The sequence below is a fragment of the Eubalaena glacialis genome, chromosome 19 (genome assembly GCF_028564815.1).
Source record: "Eubalaena glacialis isolate mEubGla1 chromosome 19, mEubGla1.1.hap2.+ XY, whole genome shotgun sequence".
NCBI classification, from domain to species: domain Eukaryota; kingdom Metazoa; phylum Chordata; class Mammalia; order Artiodactyla; family Balaenidae; genus Eubalaena; species Eubalaena glacialis.
This window is the reverse complement of record NC_083734.1, coordinates 51,525,602-51,545,837: the sequence shown is the minus strand read 5'-3', so window position 1 is coordinate 51,545,837 and position 20,236 is coordinate 51,525,602. Positions and strand designations below refer to the sequence as shown.

General features: G+C 57.0%; 1 protein-coding gene across 1 annotated transcript; it reads right to left on the bottom strand.

The window, feature by feature from the left end:
* Positions 1-764: 764 nt before the first annotated feature.
* On the bottom strand, positions 765-7,525 carry NOTUM (notum, palmitoleoyl-protein carboxylesterase). Its single transcript, XM_061175994.1, has 11 exons — positions 7,194-7,525; positions 6,018-6,070; positions 5,842-5,937; positions 5,255-5,315; positions 4,947-5,005; positions 4,447-4,549; positions 3,581-3,772; positions 3,366-3,466; positions 2,677-2,824; positions 1,621-1,668; positions 765-1,394 (listed from the first exon to the last, which is right to left on the bottom strand). The coding sequence occupies exons 1-11, from the start codon at positions 7,523-7,525 to the stop codon at positions 1,088-1,090; spliced, it is 1,500 nt and encodes a 499-aa protein (XP_061031977.1). The 3' UTR covers positions 765-1,087.
* Between the last annotated feature and the right edge of the window lie 12,711 nt (positions 7,526-20,236).

Genomic DNA, 20,236 nt, shown 5'->3' with positions numbered 1-20,236 from the left:
GCCCCAAGATGCAACGGGAAGTAGAAACCAGGCGACAAGTGTATGGCATGCAGTTACATGTGGAAGGAAAAGTAGTGTGTGTGTGTGTGTGTGTGTGTGTGTGTGTGTATGTACGTGTTTATGGGAGGCCAGGTCCTCTGGGACTAGCCACAGATGCAGAGCCAAGGGCTGGCCAGAGGGAGAATTTTCACCCTCCAAAGCTTTGCTTCTTTCAAATTCTGGACCATGTGCATGTGTGACGTAGTGAAAATAAATACAATACAAACTTCTAAGAAAGTGTTAGCTGGGTAGGGAGTGTTTTGTGATAAAGTTTTGACAGTGGAGGTTGCTGGTGGAGACAAACATTGTGGATGTACAAATGCTGAGTCATGCACTTAGAAATGGCGGGGTTGCGGCGTGAATGTCTCCCCAAGAACAAAATAAAGAGGAAAGGGAGCTTAAAACCTTGTTGGGGGCTCGCCTGAAACAAGCCCATTACTGCTGTTTGCTGAAACGATGAACAGAGGAGCAGGGATTGACGGGCAAGAGGCCCCCGTGGTCGCCCCCAGTCTCTCTGCCGCCCTGGGTTTGGGGGAGTCGGGGTTGGGGGAGGGGTGTGAAGTGGGCAAAGTGCCCCCTCAAATAAACACACCTACAGGGTGAGGCTCTTTTGTTATCTTTTTTCTTCATTATTTAAAAAAAATATGTTACAAAACAATATCATTCACTATATATTTCTTGCTTATTTTTCTTTTTTAAAAAATTAAAGTAATAAAAAAAGTCACTTTATAAAATAATACAAAAGGGCAGGAGAGGCTGGGGGCTGGGCTGGGGGGGGGTGCCTTCTGGGCTGGGGGCTGAGGAATCCAGTGCTTCTGACTCCCCACTGTGGGCTGGAGGCGGGGGTCAGGAGGGAGGGACGGGAGGGGGCCCAGGGCCACAGCTGGGCTGACGGTGGGTCCATCTCAGGCTGGGCCTCCCAGAGGCAGTGGGAAAGAGGCAGTGAAGGCTGCCAGGGGAGGGCATCCAGACCCAGGATGGGGATGGCCGGGGCCTGCTGCCCTAGGAGGGCAGGAGGGCCTGGAGGGGAGGTGGCCTGGGCGGGGCCCTAGCTCTCGCTGCTCAGCATCCCCAGCAGTTTACTGGGCTCCAGGCCCTGCTGCTGTGCCACTGTCTGCACGTCAAAGCCCATGTGCATCAGGAACTGGGCCACATTCATCTCCTGCCCCGTGAACTGGTCCCGGATGGTGGGGCAAGAGGGGTTGCAGTGGGGCCAGGGGCAGCTGTCCACCAGGTGGATGGGGCAGCCCTTCAGGGGCGCTTTGCTGGCCTTGTGGCTGTCGTGGAGGCTTCTGTCCCAGCAGTGCAGTGCCCGGGGCAGTGAGGTCCCCTTTACCTGGACGTCTGTCCAGTGGCTGCAGACAGAAACCCAGGTGGGGGTCACTCAGGTGTGGCCAAAGCAGAGGACGGCATTGCTACCACTGAATTCTTGCCGCACAGTGGGTTAAGTGATTTTGAAAGCCCCCAAAAGAAGCCAGAGCCGGGGAGGCCGGTGGGCAGGCCTGCTGGGGATGGGGGCACTGCAGATGCTTGGATTGAGAGCCATGGATACGAGCTGTCCTGGGGCTTGGCGACACTGACCTTCGGATGATGATTTCGTGCGAGAGGCAGGCAGGGGCAAAGCTGGCCCTGTTGGGGAGAAGACAACCTGTGAGCACCCATGTCCCGCCTCAGCCCTTCCCCACCCCCAAAGCCCACAGGTCACAGCAGCTTCAGCCCCCTCTCCTGGGAGGCTGTCCCCTGACTGCCTCCTACTTCCCTCCTGCCACTGTGCCAGCCAGCGGCTCCCCCAGGCCTTGTTCCCCCCAGCACACATGCTCCCTACTAACCCCTGTCCCTTCCAGCCTCCAAATCCTGCTCAGAGTGGGGGCTCTCCTGGACAGGTGAATATTTTGTTTTTCTTTCTTTTTTTTCTTAATATACTTTAGCTTTTAATCGAAGTTTTAGGTTCACATCAAAATTGAATGGAAGGCATAGAGAGCTCCCATTTATCCCCTGCTCTTATACATGCAAATCTTCCCCCATCATCAACAACCCCCACCAGTTGGTACATTCGTTACAATCAATGAACCTACACTGACACATCATTACCACCCAGAGTCTGTACATCAGGGTTCACTCTTACATCATTACCACCCAGAGTCTGTACATCAGGGTTCACATCAGGGTTCACTCTTGGTGTTGTACGTTCTATGAGTTTGGACAAATGTGTAATGCCATGTATCCACCATTGTGGTACCATACAGAGTAGTTCCTCAGGCCTAAAAATCCTGTTCCCCACCTATTCATACCTCTCTCCCCCAACCCCTGGCAACCACTGATCTTTTTACTGTGTCCGTAGTTTTGCCTTTTCCAGGATGACATAGAGTTGGAATCACACAGCATGTAGCCTTTTTAGATTGGCTTCTTTCACTCGGTAACACGCCTTTAAGGTTCCTCCTGTCTTTTTGCAGCTTGATCGCTCACTTCTTTCTAGCGCTGGGTAAAATCCCCTTGTCTACATGGACCACAGTTTATCATGTACTCAAGGACCCCTTGGCTGCTTCCTGTTTTCCATCTTTGAGGCCTCTCTTTTTAAGTCAAGTGGTTTACTGTATATTTGGGGTGGGGGCTGAGTGGGGTCCCCAACACACTCACGGCACGTCCTTGAGTGTGTTCCGCAGCTCACGGCCCAGGTTTTGGATGTACAGCCACTGGCCCTCCTGCACCGGCTGCCCCGTGAGGTGCACATTGTCCACAGTCAGCTGGGCCTCGTCAAACAGCCACTGTACCACGAACACCGGGCCTGGGGGGACGGCTCAGATGGGCCTCGCCTCGGTGCTCTGCCCCCCTCCCCAGGCTCAGGGGCCCGGGGCCGCAGTCAGCTCCATAGCAGGCTCACAGGCCAACCGGGCTCTCTGTGCAGGGTGCCGGTCGCCAGCATCCCCAGCACCCTTCCTTGAAGAGATGCCTTGTTCCCTCCCCACACCTTGGCCTGGCTCCCAGGGACTCCACTTTGACCAAAACATGGTGATGATGTCCCTTCAAGTGTGGGGCTGGGGGGGTCAGCCAAGGCCCCACACAGGGGCAGCACTGGGATCCAGCTCCAAAGCACGTTCCTCACCGTGGATGTGGAAAGCATGACTAACCATCCTGGTTTGCCTCAAACCAAGTGGACTTCTAGTGCTAAGACCAGGAAAGTCCCAGCCAAGCCCAGATGACTTTGTCACCCATCCTAGGTGGGACAGTGGTCTCTGGGCCTAGCCTCTGAGGGCTGGACTCCAGGCTGGGTTTCCAGTAGGCGCAGATAGTCTAAACACCCCCCGCCGCCCCATATGCCCACTCACAGCGCAGGGTTGGGTAGACTTTGTAGCCAAAGAAGCAGTTCCACTCCTCGCCCTCCTTGAACTGGCGCCTACAGCGCTCCGGGACCACCCCATTCCAGTACCTAGGCCACATGCTGCAGGTTAGGCTGCCCCTGGCCCCCCATGAGCTTCTCCACCCACAGATGTCACCACACCCCAGGCCCTCTGCACAGGATGGGCCCTCCCTCCCAGGGCACCTGATGCCCCGGCGGATGGCCTCCGTGGGCGCGCAGGTGATGGTGTCAATGCAGTCTGTGCGGCGGTACTGCTTGTTGTCCAGGAACCAGCCAGAGTCAGCCAGGCCCCGCACCTGGATGGCTGGATAGCCCAGCTCCTCCAGCTGCTCGGCCACGCGGTCCACGTTCAGCAGCACTCCTGTGCCCCCCGCGCTGCAGGGAAGGCGGGATGTCAGTCCAGGCAGATGAGGAGGACACTCACCCACCAGGGCCCACCCAGCCCCAAGCCCATCCCCAAGCCCATCCATGAGCAGGCAGGGATCTGAGAGCATTCTGAGCTGCCAACACGTTCTGTGTTCATGTGTAAGTCCCCTGGGCCCTTCGAGGTCTTGGAGGCAGAGAAGGGCTGGCAGAGCTCCCGGCACTGACCCAGCGCTAAGTGTCAGGTCATCCCACTTCCTCCCACCCCTCCTTCCCTTCCTCTCTCTCACTCTCTGACTGTTTCCTTATCTGAAAATTAAGATGAACTAGGTGGCCCAGGCCCCTCCGTCCATTCCTTGGGTGTCCCCTGGGTCCCCTACATGCCTGCTGGGATACAGTGACCAGCAGGTGTGATTCTGCCTACAGGGACCCCAGCCCTGGTGGTACGTGGGTTCACAGCTAACCCCTAACCAACTGCCTAGGTCACTGCAGTCCAAGGCTTCCCTCACACCCAACAACCATGGACCCAGAAGCATCCTCTGGACAGCTTCCAGCTACATGGCACCTGGGAGCCGAACCTCTGAGATGCCCCGTGATGCTGAGCCTCCCGGTCATGCATCTGCCCTGGCTCAGCCCCGTCTTCTCCCTTCCATCCACACTCCCACCCCAGCCCCTGCCCAGCCCACCTGCTCCCTGCCAGCAGCAGCACCTTGGCCCCGCTCAACCCTTTGCCCAGGAGCTCTCGCACAACCTCCTGGATGATGAGGGCGCCCATGAAGGCGTACTCGTCTGCACAGAGAAGGAGGGTGGCTTCAAGTGGGGGCCTGGACACAGAGCAAGGCCTCCCACCCCCAGGTTGGCAGAAGGAGGGGTATAGCTGGGGGTCTGGAGGGTCTTAGAAGGGATGGGAACAGGGGCTGGGTAGACTAGAGGGAGGTGGGTTAGGTGCACAAGGCTGTGCTGGGGGCCCTCCCACAGGGAACACCCAGGAGTGAGGACCCCCCGGGGCCAGGCCAGCCATGGACAAGCCAGGCAATGGGTGCTGGGGGCAGGCACCCTGGGACACACTATCAAAGGGTTAGAGGGAGTTACAAGGCTGGAAGTCTGTATTTCTCCAGAAGCTCCGTCCTCCCTGCCCTGCCTCTGTCGGGGGTGGGGGGGAGTTGGGGAAAGGCAGGGCACTCACTCTTCTCAGACTTGGATGAAGCCCCACTCCAGACATCGCTGGAGCAGTAGGGGATGAAGCTGTGACACAGGGATGGTGTGAGCCCGCCATGCTTCTCTGTTGCCCGAGGACCCCAGGAAGGACCACCCTCCTCAGGAAGGACTCCTGAGGACAGGAACCCCCTAGGAAGACCTCTCCCAGGACCAGACCCCCTCAAGGATGGGATCCCCAAGGATGGACTCCCCCCTAAGAACCTCTTAGGAAGGATCCTCCAGGAAGGACCCCCAAGGACAGGACCCCCAAGGAAAGACCTTCCGGCTCCCTCTTACACCATGTTGGCGTTCCACCAGTGGGGGTTCTCCTCTGGCTGGGAGGACAGGATCCCCGTGCCTGTGGCAGGGGAGGACAGAGGCAGTGGGTCTTTCTGCTGGGAGGGGAGCATGCAGGGGTGAGGACTACAGGAAGGTGTGGGGCTGTGGGGGCATCCTACTCGGCCACAGCAAGGAGGTGGGTGGTGACACCCACCTGAACCAAGGTGGCTGGGGAAGTGGGGAATGAATGGATGGGTTTAGTTACTCCACGGAGTCCCCATGGCCAGGATGACCAGCCAGGCTGTGACATCTGGACATGGCCCTCAACCTCCCCCCTTCCACCAGATACTTTGACCTAGGGACCAGCTGTGTACTGCACAGCCAGGGTGAGCCCTGGGAAGTTAACCTGTGGAAGAAGAATGAAAGCTGAGAATGAATGATCCCTAACTTTGGGGGGGGGAATGGATGGGGTGGGGCCTCCCTGGGCCTCTAGGGAGTGAAGGAGGAGGAGCTTCTTCCAGGACTTCCAATTGTGAGCCCCTTCCCGCACCACCCCCCCACCCCCTGCCCCGTGGGGGCTCCTGGTCAGTCCCTGGCACGCTGACCTGTTCGAGTGAGCGGCCAGTCCTTGGAGCTCATGAGGCGCCGCATGGTGTCATATCGGGAGTCGCAGTTCTCCCGGTTGAAGCAGTACCAGCCTCCTGCGGGCACAGCCACCACCTCAGGGTCCAGTGCCGAGTGGACCCCCGCCCACCCCGCCACCTCCGCACCTAGGACGCACCTTCCAGAAACAGTAGCCATCGCCGGCTGCCCTTGGATTCCTTCAGGTAGTAGCTGCAAGGGAAGTGGGCGGAGCGGGCGGTCAGCTGGGGCTGCAGGGCCCAGCTCCAGGGAGGAAGGGGTCATTCCACCTGTCGCCGGGCGCGCGCGGACCGCACGGGGGCGCCAGCGGCCAGGCCCCCGCAGAGCGCGCCCGGCCCGGCCAGCCAGTCCCGGGAGGTGGCGCTCGCGGGGCGGGGAAGGGCGGCGAGGGGTTGTGTGGTCCGTGGAAAATCCCCACGGCCCGCCCCGCGAGGGACCCGCTGTAACCTCGGCGCCGGCGGCCGGGCGGGGGTAGGAGGTCTTCGCTGGGGCTCGGGATCCTCCTGGGACGCGCAGTGACGCTTGGAGAGTGAAAAGCGCTCTCGCTGGAGGAGTGTGCGTGGGGCAGGGGCACTGGGGTAGGACAGGCGCGCGTGGAGGGGCGAGGGCGCCACCGAGGCAGGGTCGCAGCCTTCCTTCCGAGGCCCGACCTAATGTCCAGTTCCTCGGGCTGTGGAGTCGCTGAGGGCATGGGCGCCCCCAACTCCTCCCCAACCCTCAGCCTCGCATCCTTTTTTATCTGCTTCCGTCTGGAGAGGGGTGAATGCTGCACCCCAGGTCCTTCTGTCCCACCTGCGCCCCCTGCCTGTCCCTCTGGCTGGCTGGGCTCCCTGGCAGTCCCGGCAGCAGCAGGGAGCAGACGGGGCGAGTCGAGCTGGGGTGGGGGTGGGGGTACGGCAGGACTCTCCCCGCCCCCCTGTGTCGCCTCCTCCTGCTGGAGCCAGGGCCACTAGCGGACTGCCATCTCCCCGCCCAGGGAACGAAGGACGCGAGCACAGGGGCTGGGCACGGTGGCCGAGGGGTCAGTGCCCGGGCTGGCCCGCGACCAGCGCTGCCAGCGCTGCCCCACCCCCCTCGCGGCGAGCCTCCGAGCAGGGCCCTCCCCGGGGCCAGCGCCTCCGAGACCCGACGGGAGCCCTTTCCCCTGTGGGCGAGCACCGCTGCGGCCAGCAGGGAGGGTCCAGTGCAGAGACTCCGTGCGTCTGACCGGGGACAGGGAGGCGGGTGGTGCGAACCCGCCGGCGACGAGGCGGCCCGCGGCCCCGAGGCCAGCGACGGGGGCGCGCCGGTCGCGGCGGACGGGTGCGGGCCTTACCCAGCCGAGCTGCCGTCGTTGCAAGTCACCGACGTGTTGAGCAGGAGGTGCAGGCGCAGGTCCTCGTTGAGCTGCTGCGCCGAGCAGGGGTACAGGGACTGTGCCAGGCTCTTGACCTGCGCCATGAAGCTGTCCATGTTGCCTTCCACGGCCGTGAAGTCCAGCGGGAAGCTCTCCACCGGCTGCCCGGCCGCCGTCGCCGCCTCGGCCCGCGGCGGGGGCGGCGGCGGGGGTGGCTGCTGGCCGCGGCGCCGCCAGGTCTTCCTGCCCTCGCCGCCCCCGGCCCAGTGCAGCAGGCCCAGCAGCAGCAGCACGCGCACCCCTCGGCCCATGGCCGCGCTGCTCGGGCCCGCGGCCACCTGCGGAGAGCGGGCGGCCTTGAGGCGGCGCGGCGGCGAGGGCGCCGGGCCGGGGGCGCCCGGGCCGCGGGGCGCCAGCCGCGCCTGCTTGTTCGCCCCGCTCCCCGCGTTGGGCCCGGCAGAGGAGGCGAGGGCGGCTCGGCGTCGAGGCTCTCGGGCCGGGCGCCGTCGGCCTGGGCAGCTGGGGCTCCGCGCGCGGCCGGCCGAGGGCAGCGCAGGGTCTGGGTGCGCTGGCTCCGGCCCGCGCCAATGAGCGGCGGGGGCCGAGCCTGGGCGTAGTTTGCGGGGGCCGCGGCGGCCCGGGTGCCCGCGCGTTAGATGTGCCGCCGCCGCCGCCGCCCGGGCTCGGCGGAGGGGGAGGGGGCCGCGCTCGCTCTTTTCTTGGCGGAGGCATCGCCTTTTCTTCCCAAACCGCAAGCCTGACGGAGGGGCCTGGACTATCCCGCCGCGGCCGCCGGAGGCGCTCCCGGCCCGGCTCCGTGGGGGGCAGCGCGGCCCGGCGGCCCCGGCGGCTCATTCATCGCGGCCAGCCCGGCGCCGCCGCCCCCGCCCCCGGGCGACTGTAAGGGGCGGCGGGGGCGGGGGCCGGTGGGGAAGGAGCGGGGCTTTTCCTCGCGGGGGGAGCTCCGTCCGCCACGCGGCGGGTCGGCCCGACGGGCTGGGGGCACAGGGGGAGCGCTCACCTGAGCCGCCGGGGTCCCCTCGCCCCCGCCCCCCAGGCCCACAGCAACCCACGGGCGACCAGGACCCCTCTCCGCAACCCCCACCCCGAACCGGCCCGGAGCCCCGCGCTCACCGCGGCCGGCGAGGGCGGCCCCGCGGCCCCGGCTCCTCGGCGTCGCTCGCCCAGCGCCAGCCTGCTGGTACGCCCGGCTCCGCTGCCTCCCCTCTGGCGCTGGCGCGGAGCCTCCCGGGACTTTTATCCAGCGGGGCCCCCGGGATCAAAGCGACGGCGGACACAGGGCTCCGCGCCGAGGGGCCGGCAGCAGAGGCGCCGGGGCCTCCCGGAGGAGCGGACAGGTGTGGTGCGAGGCCCCGGCGCCCTCGGCGACCTGCGGGAGGGACTGGGCGCCGCGGCACGGCGCCACGGGGGAGTCGCCCTGTCCCGCGCCTGGGTGGACAGATTCTGGGCGGCCCTCGGAGGGCAGTGGGGGCAGAGGGGGCGCTGCCACTTAGCGAGGTCGGTGGGCCTCGGGGCGGGGTCCTGGATCCTCCCCGCGTGCGCCCTCGCTTTGCGCCCCATGCCAAGGACCCCCAAGAACCTCTCCCGCAGTCCCAGCCGCCCCTGGGGTGGTCGAGGATGGAAGAACTGCCGGCTTGGTTTCTGTTCAGTGACCTCCAAGCAACATAGTGCATCTGCCCCATCACCTCACCTTCCCAGCGCATCTCACTGGGGACAGAAGGAGATTCCTCCTCAGAAATCAAAATGGGGTGAGAGATCAGCTGTTTACTTAGGAGGCTTCCTTCCGGCTAGGTGGGCAGACAAAAGAAAGAAAAGGGCATTTATTTGACCTCCACACACACACACAAAGTGCCGTAGACAGCTTTGGTAGACCTCTCATTCCCCTCCCAGCCACAGCTCCGTGGATGTCATTATGCCATTGTAAAGACAGGAAACAGACCTTGCCTTTTGGGTCTAGAGCTGGGGCAGAGCTTCCTGAGCTCCCTCCTAATTCGGGGCAGTGGGGAAGCTGTGTCCCCTGGCAGGCACCTGCAGCCCCTCTGGGTCAGGAGAATAGAGGTTGCCAGAGCCTCTGGCAGCACCGGGGACCCTGCCCCTGCCTTTGCCTCCTGAGCTGTCCTCCTCACCAGTCCCTGGGCTGAGTAATGAGCTGAGGGTTAAAAAGTTACAGCACCCACCCCGTGCACACACACAGCAGGCTGCTCGGGCCAGGCTCTCAGAAGACAAAGTGGGAGACCAGACAGGGTCCTTGAGAGCTGCTGTGTGAAGTTTAAGCTGTAACTTAAACCTCGAAGCCTAACATCAGGCTGAGGTGCCCCAGAGGTCGGCCTTGGCTGGGGTCACTCAGTGAAGGAGAGGGCAGGCTGTGACAAAAAGAGGTCCTCCCCACACGCACCTGTGGTGCAGCTGGGCACCCATTTTCCTGATGAGGGAAACTGAGACTCAGACATGCTAGCAGAAGAGCTGAGAGTGAGCTTTGTTCATTTGGAAATCCACACTTGCCACCCTCCTGTCTTCAGGTCAGTATATAGGCCCTGCGTGGGACTGGCCAGAGGCAGGCATTTCAAACACAGGTCCCCCACATGAAGGTGTTCCTAGGCATGGGGGAGAACATGCCCCAGGAACCCTCTACGTCTAGGAGCCTGTTATTCCAAGTCCCAGGCAGGGAAATGCTGCTTCCAGACGGATGGCAAGACTGCGTAGGGTTGTACTTCACACGGACCTGGCTCTGAGCCATTTCCTGGCAGGAGATCCTGGGCAAGGCCCGTGACCTCTCTGTGTGCCTCTGTTTCCTCTTCTTTAAAGCGGGGCAATGACCGTACCTCCATCAGAGGGTTGTTGTGGGATTACGGGAGCCCATGCATGAAAGTGCTCGGTGCTGTGGGAATGGCAGTTACAATTGCCAATGAAATTCAGGCGCGAGGCGGGAGCACGCATGCTGGACTCGCTAGTATTGCTGTAATGAGATTTAGCCTGCACTTTGACCGAAATGAATTCGTTTGATTTATTCAACACTACTAGCAGAAGTGAAGAGTCTTCCCCAGAACTTCCCTGTCCTTCTGTGTCTCTGCCTTCCCCACACCCTCTCCTTTAAACTTTAGACCCCCAACTCAGACTCTTGGTGGTGACAGCCCCTGAGAGAGCCTTCCTTGGCTGTTCATACTGCATCTTTCTCTCGACTCAGACAGACTGGCTCTGTCCTTGGGCTCCCTCCCCTCAAGGGCCAGCTTTACCTTCTGCATCTCAGACTCCCCCAACTCAGAGTTTTCAGCTCCCAAAATCTGGGAGGGGGTTCCTAGGACAGCAGGTTTTGGGAGCCACTCAGCTCAGCTCCGGGCCTCTGCTTCCAGGCTGCCTGCACTCAGCCCAGAGGCCACTGTGGCCTTGACACATGGGAGGAAGGGGACCCTGGTTGAACAGCAGCAGTTCAGATAACACCTCACATCCACTAGGATGACTGTGATCAAAAACATGGAAAACAGGGAATTCCCTGGCGGTCCAGTGGTTAGGACTCGGCGCTTTCACTGCCGAGGGCCCGGGTTCAATCCCTGGTCAGGGAACTAAGATCCTGCAAGCCATGTGGTGTGGCCAAAAACAAAAACAAAAACAAATGGAAAACAGCAAGCATTGGTGAGGATGTGGAGAAACTGGAGCCCGTGCATTGCTGGTGGGAACATAAAATGGTACAGCCACTATGAAAACAGTTTGGTGGCTGCTCAATAAATTACATGTATAATTATCACATGACTCAGCAATTCCACTCCTAGGTATAATCCCAAAAGAGATGAAAACAGGTGTTCAAACAAAAACTTGACCATCAATGTTCACAGCAACAGTACTCACTATAGCCAAAAGGGGGAAACAACCCAAATATCCATAATGAATAAAATGGGTAAATAAAATGTGGTCCATTCATACAATGGACTATTATTCAGCCATAAAAAGGAACAAAGTACTGACACATGCTATGACACAGACGAACCTTAAAAACATTAAGGTAAGTGAAATAAGCCAGAAACAAAAGGCCACATATCTTATGATTCCATTTACATGAAATATGCAGAATAGGCAAATCTATAGAGAGAGAAAAGCAGACTTTTGGTTGCCAGGGGACAGGGAGGAACAGGGAGTGACTGCTAATGGGTACAGGGTTTCTTTTTGGGGTGACGAAAATGTTCTAAAATTGACCATGTTGATGGTTGCATAACATTGTGAATGTACTAAATGCCATGGAATTGTACACCTTGAAGTAGTTTTATATTATGAATTTTACCTAAAAAACCCCAAACACCAATGTGTCTAACCAATGATGGTCAGCAGGCTGGGCCTGAGGCACCAGATGACTGGCAGGGATGCGGGGCAGGTGAATGAACGTGGTGGGCTGGTCCCACCCTGGAGATCCTGCTGGGACATGGGATGTGCATGCCCCCATTCACTCATTAGACAGATGTCTATGGGGCCCACACACTGAGGGATGTAGCTGCGGGGCTGAGAGCCTGTCTCTGCATTCAGGGCCTGGCTCTGCTGCTGCTGGGCCTGCAGCTGGCTCTCTGAACCTCAGGCTTGTTATGTGTAAGGTGGAGACGAGAATAGTACCTGCCTTCCAGGGTCATGAGAGCATGAAATGAGGCAGGACTTGTTTGATAGTTATTGCTCCCTGGTGGATGCTGGCCATCCTTCAGGGACCAAGGTAGACTGAGGTCCTGGGCACAGGGGGCTCGTGGAATGTCTGGAGGCCCAACACTCAAGCTTGAGGAGGAGAAGCAGGAACAACGCCCCAAACTGCCTTGTTGCAGTGGTCCCATGGGCCATGGACACCACATATGCTGGACATGGGACCCACCCTTCTGCTTACCAGCCCCCCCCATTGCCATGTCCAGGGTGGGTTCTGTATCGTTCCTGCCTCTTGGCTTCCTGGCTCCCATTCAGGTGGGCTGCAGGTGCTTCTGGTCAAGCTTAGATTGCATGCATGCCCAGGTGCAAGGAGGCCTGGGAAAATGAGAGCCCAGAGGGGGGCCTCTGCCTATTTCGGAGCGGCATCCCCAGGTATAGGATGGGGGTTCAGGGGCTGGTCCCTTGGGGAGGAAGATATAAGGGAGGGAGCACAGAGGGGGCCAATGAGACTTGTGGTCCATACATGGATATGTGCCCAATTCCTGGGAAGGGTGCGTCAGAGATGGCACATTTCAGGAAACAAGAGCTAGGGCCCGAGTTGAGGCAGGCTTGGGGCCCAGGCTGGCAGGCAGGCCCTGGGGAGGAAGGTATGGTGGGGACAGTCAGTGGTGCAGGGGATCCCACCTGGGACTGGGCCTTCAGGTCCTCAGGATGTCCAGGAGCTCCAGACCCAGTGCCCTTGCCTGGACTTGGGACGGCCCCATATCACACAGCCAGCTCCCTCCTGGGGATCCCCGAGGGCCCTGAGCCCAGGGCTCCAAGAGCACAAGGCTGTTCTGTGCTGCAGCTGCTGCCTGCCGTCTGGGGCCCAGCTGTTGCCTGCGGGCCTCAGCTGCCCCGCCTCACACAACCACCTGGGCGGCTCTGCATCCCAGCTGCTGGCCTCTGAGGCCCAAGAGGGCAGGGAAGTGGGGCAGACCACTGCACTCCCCCCAGTGGCTTGCCCTGAATGGAGACCCCGCTCCATAGCCAGGCAAGAGCCCACCGCCGGCTCTGAGCTGGGGGAGGGGCCTAAAGCTTAGGCCATGCAATTACAGAGCTTGAACCCTTTTGGTTTCCCCAAGCCCCCCCATCCATCAGCAGGAACCCCCCTTGCCGCACATCCTGGGGCCTTGATGAGAAAAGTCCATTGGAGCCATCTGGTGCAGGGCCAGGGGAAGGTGGGGTGGGACCACCTGGTCAGTTACAGGCTTTAATAGACAGCTCCTAGGCATGATGCCAGAAGAAGTCCTCTCCTGGGAATCGGTGGCCATTTGCAGGCCTGGCCTGAGCAGCCTTGGGGTCACCTGCAGAAGAGACCCACACACCCCTCACCCTAGGACTGGGAGCATGTGGGAGTCAGAGCCCCCTTTGCTTACGGGTGAGAGTGGGAGGAAGCTGAGTCCCAGATGCTCCTGTCACTCTGCTGCAAACCCCACCCTCCGGTGCCTGGTGAACAGAGGACAAGTAGCGTTTTCTGGCCCCAGGCTTGACCCCTGAGAGCCAGCTTCTGAGAGCCCCTGCCCCAGCCCACCCACCTCACACAGCCACACCTGGCTTGTGGGCAGTCCTGGCTGAAGAACCCTCCTGGATGCCAACCCACAGCTGACCTCAGCTAACTGTGGAGTGTCAGGGTCCACCTGGGTCCACCTGGAACCAGCCATATTCCAAAGCTGGGGGGAGGAAGGTCATGGGGATGGCAGGGTCTTCCTACACATCTGTGGAGATGGAGCTTCTTGGGGTGTCACCAGAGCGTCTCCAAAGTGCCAGCGCATGCTCCGCACTGTATAGGTGAGAGGGCGTTGGGGAAGTCAGGCTGCCCCAGGCCCACGGGGAGGGCGGGAGACAGCTCCTCCTTAGCTCTCCCAGCTGCTGGCTCTGCTGAGCGCTAATGAGCTCCAGCCGCCTGGTCCCCATCCATGCAGCCTGCTGGTCCTCAGTGCCTGCTGCAATAGCGGCTGCAGGCCAGGGAGGCCTGGCCGGCCTTGTGACCTTCGGCCCTCCCTCCCTCCCACCCTGTGATCCGCACGTGGCCTCTGGGGAGGCAGAAACAAACCCTCAGATCTGCCACTGGGAACCTTTCAGCGCCAGGGACTTCAAAGGGGGCAGCAGGGCAGCGGGGGTGGCGGATGCTTCTCTTAAAGGGCCACACCACTTTTTAATTCAAAGCAGAGCCTGGGAACAGCTGTCAAGCCGCTGCCTGGGAGGGAGGACGACGAGGTGAGGAGGAGCAGGAAGGTGGCCTTCCCTGTCCTCTCCAGACCCCAGTGTGTTTGCTTACAGACCTGGTTAGAGGGCTGTGGGGACTATGCTGAGCACTCTCCTTGTACCATCTTGCAGAACCACCACCACCCTCCACCTAGGAGTCAGGATCCATTTCTCAGAGCAGAACGCTGAGGGCCCAGAAAGCTCCTGAGTCAAGGGCATTGATTATTCTGCCAGCGGGTAGGGTGGCAACGTAGAAACGCAGCTCATTTCGTGAAATCGATAGTGTGATCTCTCTTGCATGTGTGAGAACGAGCCGAGGTTCTTACCTGTCCAGGTGTCTGCCCTGCCTGTCGGAGGCCACCGACTGAGATCAGATGTAGGGCAGCTCCATGCACGGGGGAAGGGTCCCTGACGATCTCACACTCACTCACCGGAGCCCTGGCCCAGGCTTGTCTGCTGGGGGTGAGGGGGCAGATGATGGAAAACAGCTGCCCAAGGGGCTCCACAATGTGATGTCAGGAGGGGAGAGAAAACGAGAAAACCAGGCAGAGGGTGGCAGGTGGGATGCGGTCAGGGAAGCCCTCCCCAGAAGGTGACATGTGGCCATAGCCCTCATGACGTGAGGGAGCTGAGGAAAGGCTTGGGGAATGGGCTGAGTGAGGCTGTGAGGTGGAGAGTGGTGAGAGTGAACAGCAGGCAGCCACCAGGAAGTTACATTTTTTTCTTTGGCAGTGGAAAGCCACTGCCTTATTGATAATACAGATAAACTCCCAAAGGATCTATGCTGGAAAGTAGATTTTTTATGGGACTTCCCTGCTGGCACAGTGGTTAAGAATCCGCCTGCCAATGCAGGGGACACAGGTTCAAGCCTGGTCCGGGAACATCCCACATGCCACGGAGCAACTAAGCCCGTGCGCCACAACTACTGAGCCTGTGTTCTAGAGCCCGTGAGCACAACTACTGAAGCTGGCGCGCCTAGAGCCCGCGCTCCGCAACAAGAGAAGCCACTGCAATGAGAAGCCTGCGCACCACAACGAAGAGTAGCCCCTGCTCGCAGCAACTAAAGAAAGCCCGCGCACAGCAATGAAGACCCAACACAGCCAAAAATAAATAAATAAAATAAATAAATTTATTTTTAAAAATAGATTTTAAGCTGATTAAATTTAAACTGCAATTTTACCACAATTATATATATCTTTACATACATATATTTAAATGCATTCGGCTGGACCGTAAGCACAGCGTGGCGCAGGGCTGTGCCTCCGTGGGCCCAGCTCAGAAGAGCCTCAGAAGCCACTTGCTCTGAGAATGAGCCACAACTTTCCCAAAGAGACAGGTTCGAGGCGCTTCGGTTCCCAGGTCAGCCCAGACAGGGGCTTTTTAACTTTAACCTATGACCTGAAGTCCTAATAGAACCACAGTTTGGGACATTGTTTCTTTGGAAAATACAGCCTTGGTCCCACCAGGGGCACCCCACCCCAGCATTCAGGTGGGACCCAGGCCAACCTTGAAAGAATTCTGTGCAGCCTGGGGTGAGGACCCCAGCCTCACCTTCTGACTGGGCTCAGGGCTTCCCACAGCTACTGGGGGGAACTGCTGCCTGCGATCTTCTGCCTGGCTCACCTGCGCTGACCTCCACCTCCCAGGGTCGAGCTTTACAGATGAAGAACGGAGGCCCAGGCAGCCAGGAGGTGTCAAAGCTCTGCTTGGTGCAGGTAGGGGAGCCTGGACCCCATACCCTGACCACTCCCTAGGCTGCCTGGATGCTGTGACAGCCTATATGATGTCCAGGACTTTGTGCTCTGGATGTACCGCACTGTGGAGGGGAGCGGAGTTAGACGTGGTCCCAGAGTGGGTCATGTAGGCTGCAGAGAAAAGAACAAATGAGGGTATGTTCTGTGTCACCTGCTGTGTAAGAAGGAAGGAGAGGAAGAATCTGCATCTGTGTCCACTTAGCCTCTGATACACGCGTGTGCTCATCTTTGCAAAAGGCAGGAAAGCTACCTCAGAACCGGAAGAAGATTAGTTCTTATGGGGGTGAGTGGGAGTGGATGAAGAAGGAGGACCCTTTTCTGGCTATGTGTCATTTTATACTTATAACTTTTGAATCAAATAATATTCAGGGGCTTCCCTGGTGGCACAGTGGTTGAGAATCTGCCTGCCAATGCAGGGTACACGGGTTCGAGCCCTGGTCTGGGAGGATCCCACATGCCGCGGAGCAACTAGGCCCGTGAGCCACAACTACTGAGCCTGTGCGTCTGGAGCCTGTGCCCCGCAATAAGAGAGGCCGCGACAGTGAAAGGCCCACGCACTGCGATGGAGTGGCCCCCGCTTGCCACAACTAGAGAAAGCCCTCGCAAAGAAATGAAGACCCAACACAGCCAAAAAAATAAAATTAAAAAAAAAATAATAATAATATTCAAATCAAATAATAAATAAATATTTTGCATAATCAAAATATAACATTAAATCAAAAAAGAGTGAAAAAGACCCTAAAATTCAGTGATAAATGAACATGTGTATCCAATTAACATAACCACACAGAAAAAAAAAGAATTAATTCAAATAATTTTGAACACAATACTCTGTATTTCTTTAGTGCGATATATTCTGAGGACAAAAATAACTACAAAGAAATCTTGAGATTTCCTTAGTAGGTCTGGTTACTAGCAGGATTGTTGTAGTAATTCCAAAGCTATTTGGAGGGTTGTTGTTTTTTTAATATTTATTTATTTATTTGGCTGCGCCGGGTCTTAGTTGCAGCATGCGGGAATCTTCATTGCAGCATGTGGGATCTTTTAGTTGCAGCATGCATGCGGGAGCTAGTTCCCTGACCAGGGATCAAACCCGGGCCCCCTCTATTGGGAGTGCGGAGTCTTAACCACTGGACCACCAGGGAAGTCCCTGAAGGGTATTTTGGAACAGAGCAAATTAATAAATATATTGATGCTGCTGAAAACAAGGGTTATCACTGTGGATAAGGGGATATTTGGTTGTGCCTTTTTTTGTAGATTGAAAATGGTTGAATATTGGCAATTTCATACAATTCAACCAAATATAAATATGGAAGGAGGGAAGAAGAAGAAGACTGAGGGGTGGTGAATTCAGGATGCTAGCTCTGTCCCCTGAGAGGACCTACAAAGCAGAGGCACACCAGTAGCAATGAACATGCTCAGCTCCAGACCTCGGTTTCTAAATCTCATTCCCCTCAAAAAGGGACTAGGGCTTCCTTGAGAAATGGCATTCAGGGCTGGGGCAGGGACATCCTGGGTGAGCCTAAAACACTTTCTTGTGGCTGAAGTGATGAAGTGCTCAGAGAACAACACAAACATCGAAAAGATGCAGGAAAGATGTGAGTGCTACAGGTGACTGTAGAGTAGCTCGGAGTGTGGTATCAATGACAGATCTCCCAATGTTGTATCACAGTTCGGTGGTGAAGTAAGAGAGTGGCCTTGCTCTTGAGAAATACACACTGAAGTATTTAGTGGCAGAGGTGTACAATGTCTCCACTTACTCTCAGACGGTTCAGAACATATATACATATATATGGAGAGAGAGAGAGATAATGATGATGAAGCAAATGGGTGAGATGTAAACAACTGGAGAGTCTGTCTAAGAGGTATGCAGGAGTTCCTTTTACTGTTCTTGCAACTTCTACATTTGAAATAATATGAAAATAAAAAGTCACTGTCCCCTCACCCAAGAGAGCACAGAAGCCAGCTTAAAGGGGGGGGTGTGTGTGTGTCACTGGCCAAATTTGGATCAAATTTGAGCATCAAAAAGAATAACTGAATGAAGAAAAAGAATCCATGAGTTCATATTAATATTTAGGAATTTTAAAAAATCCTTGACCAAAAAATGCCTATTAAATGTAGGGGGAATGATAAAGTTGGAAGGTTGTGATTTTGCACCATAAATGTAATGATGGATTCGGGCAAGGACCATCAACTGATGTTAAAACCACTGGATAAATGGTTCTTAGAAAAACATCATATTTGTGCTCTCAAAGAATTACCCCACACATAGCTTATTCAGTCTACACGGGACCTGGAACATGGAGGTTCAGTCTGCATGTCCCCACTAATGGGACAAACTGATACCCTGGACCTCCTGAGGGGCTGTCATCTATGCTGCCTCACTGCGCTGAATGTTTAACTCCAGGAAAAGATCAGGCAGATCCAGCCTTGGGCTCTAAAAAATGCAAATGTCATGAAAAATTAAAACGAAACAAAAAATAGAGGGACTGTGGTAGGGTTTTTTTTTTTTTTTTTTTTCTGGCCTCACCACACAGCTTGCAGGATCTTAGTTCCCCGACCAGGAATCGAACCCATGCCCTCAGCAGCGGAAGTGCAGAGTCCTAACTACTGGACCGCCAGGGAATTCCCAGGACTGTGGTAGATTAAAGGAGTGTAAACAGACCCAACAACCAAATGCAATGTGACAACCAGCTATAAAGGACCATTTGGAGACAACAAGGGAAAGTCTAAAGTGGGCTGTGTATTAGATAATATCATTATATCCACGGTTGTTGGGTGTGGTGATGGGTTATGATTAAAAAGGAGAAGGTCCTGGTTCTTAGGAGGAGCTGCCACATTATTTGGAAAGTGCCTGGATGTCATCAACTTACTTTCAAATATAAATACATATGCATATATTAATGCAGAGAGAAAAGGCAAATGCTGTCATTTCCATAATGCTATATAAATGGAAATGGTACAGTATGCAGTCTTTGGGGACCAGCTCTTTTCACTCAGCATGTTTCCCTGGAGACTCACCCAGGCTGCGGCGTCAGTAGTTCATTCTCTTGATTGCTGAGCAGTGTTCCATGTGTGGATGTGCCACATTGTTTAACTGCCCAACCTGTTGAAGGCCATCCGGGTTCATTCCAGCTTTTGACTATTAGATAAAGCTGCTGTGAAAGTTAATGTACAGGTCTGTCATTTTTTAAAATGGCAAATTTGGAAAGAAAAATATGAGCTGCAGAGAGAGGCTGAACTATGAGCACGAAGAAAAGGCTCCCCTTTGGGGCCTTGAATGCCTCCCAGAGATGATTTTTTTTTCCCCTAAAGATTTACTATTTATTTATTTATTTATTTATTTTCTGGCTGCATCGGGTCTTAGTTGCAGCACGTGGGATCTTTCATTGCAGCACGCGGGCTTCTCTCTAGTTGTGGTGTTCAGGTTTTCTCTTCTCTAGTTGTGGTGTGAGGGCTCCAGGGCGCGTGGGCTCTAGTTGAGGCTCGCGAGCTCAGTCGTTGTGGCGCGCAGACTTAGTTGCCCCGCAGCATGTGGGATCTTAGTTCCCTGACCAGGGATCGAACCTGCATCCCCTGCACTGTAAGGCGGATTCTTTACCACTGGGCCACCAGGGAAGTCCCCCAAAGATGATCTTTGACCCTACAGTCATCTCTGTGACCTCTGCTGTGATCATGCCCTTAAGGCTGTGCCTGGACCATCCGCAGGAGGTGATGGGGCCTTGAGGGAAGGTGCCAAGTTGCAGTGAGGAACTGAGGAAGGTAAGCACAAGGAGGCAGCCTCCCCACAGAGCAAATGGAGGGCCAGGCGTGTGGGTCCTAATCTATGGCAAACTTGCCATGGGGCAGGTGAGGGTCCTTCCTGCTGTGGTGTGGAGCTGGTGTGTTAACCTGGAATTTTTGCCTCCAGCCTGAAATAATCCCCTGTACCAGGGGAGCCTCTGCTGGGCATTTCCAGCCTCTGGAGGCTTCTCAAGCTGAGGTCCAGCATCCCAGGGTTCAGCTCCAGGGCTTGCTTCATGGGAGCTTCATGGGGTCTGGTCTGTCCTGCTTGGTCTTCACCAGGTCTGGCCCAGCCAGGCCACTAAGGGAGGCGGGTCTGCTCTGCCTCTCCCACCTCCTAGTGCCAGTGCCAGGACACAGACCCCATTGAGCCTGGGGCACCCTGCCCCTGCCAGGTGAGTGGCAGAAGGAGGAGAAGGCACATGTGGGGGGACTGTGCATTAGTTTGTCCCCCCATCGATAGTCATTCCTCTCACAGATGTTTGCAGAGCACCCACCCCGTGCCAGGCTCTGCTCTGCGTGCCTGCTGGCGGAGGGCCAGACAGATGGGGCTGCCCTGGGACAGCCAGTAAACAAGTGAGCAGGCACGAAAGGCCTGTCCCA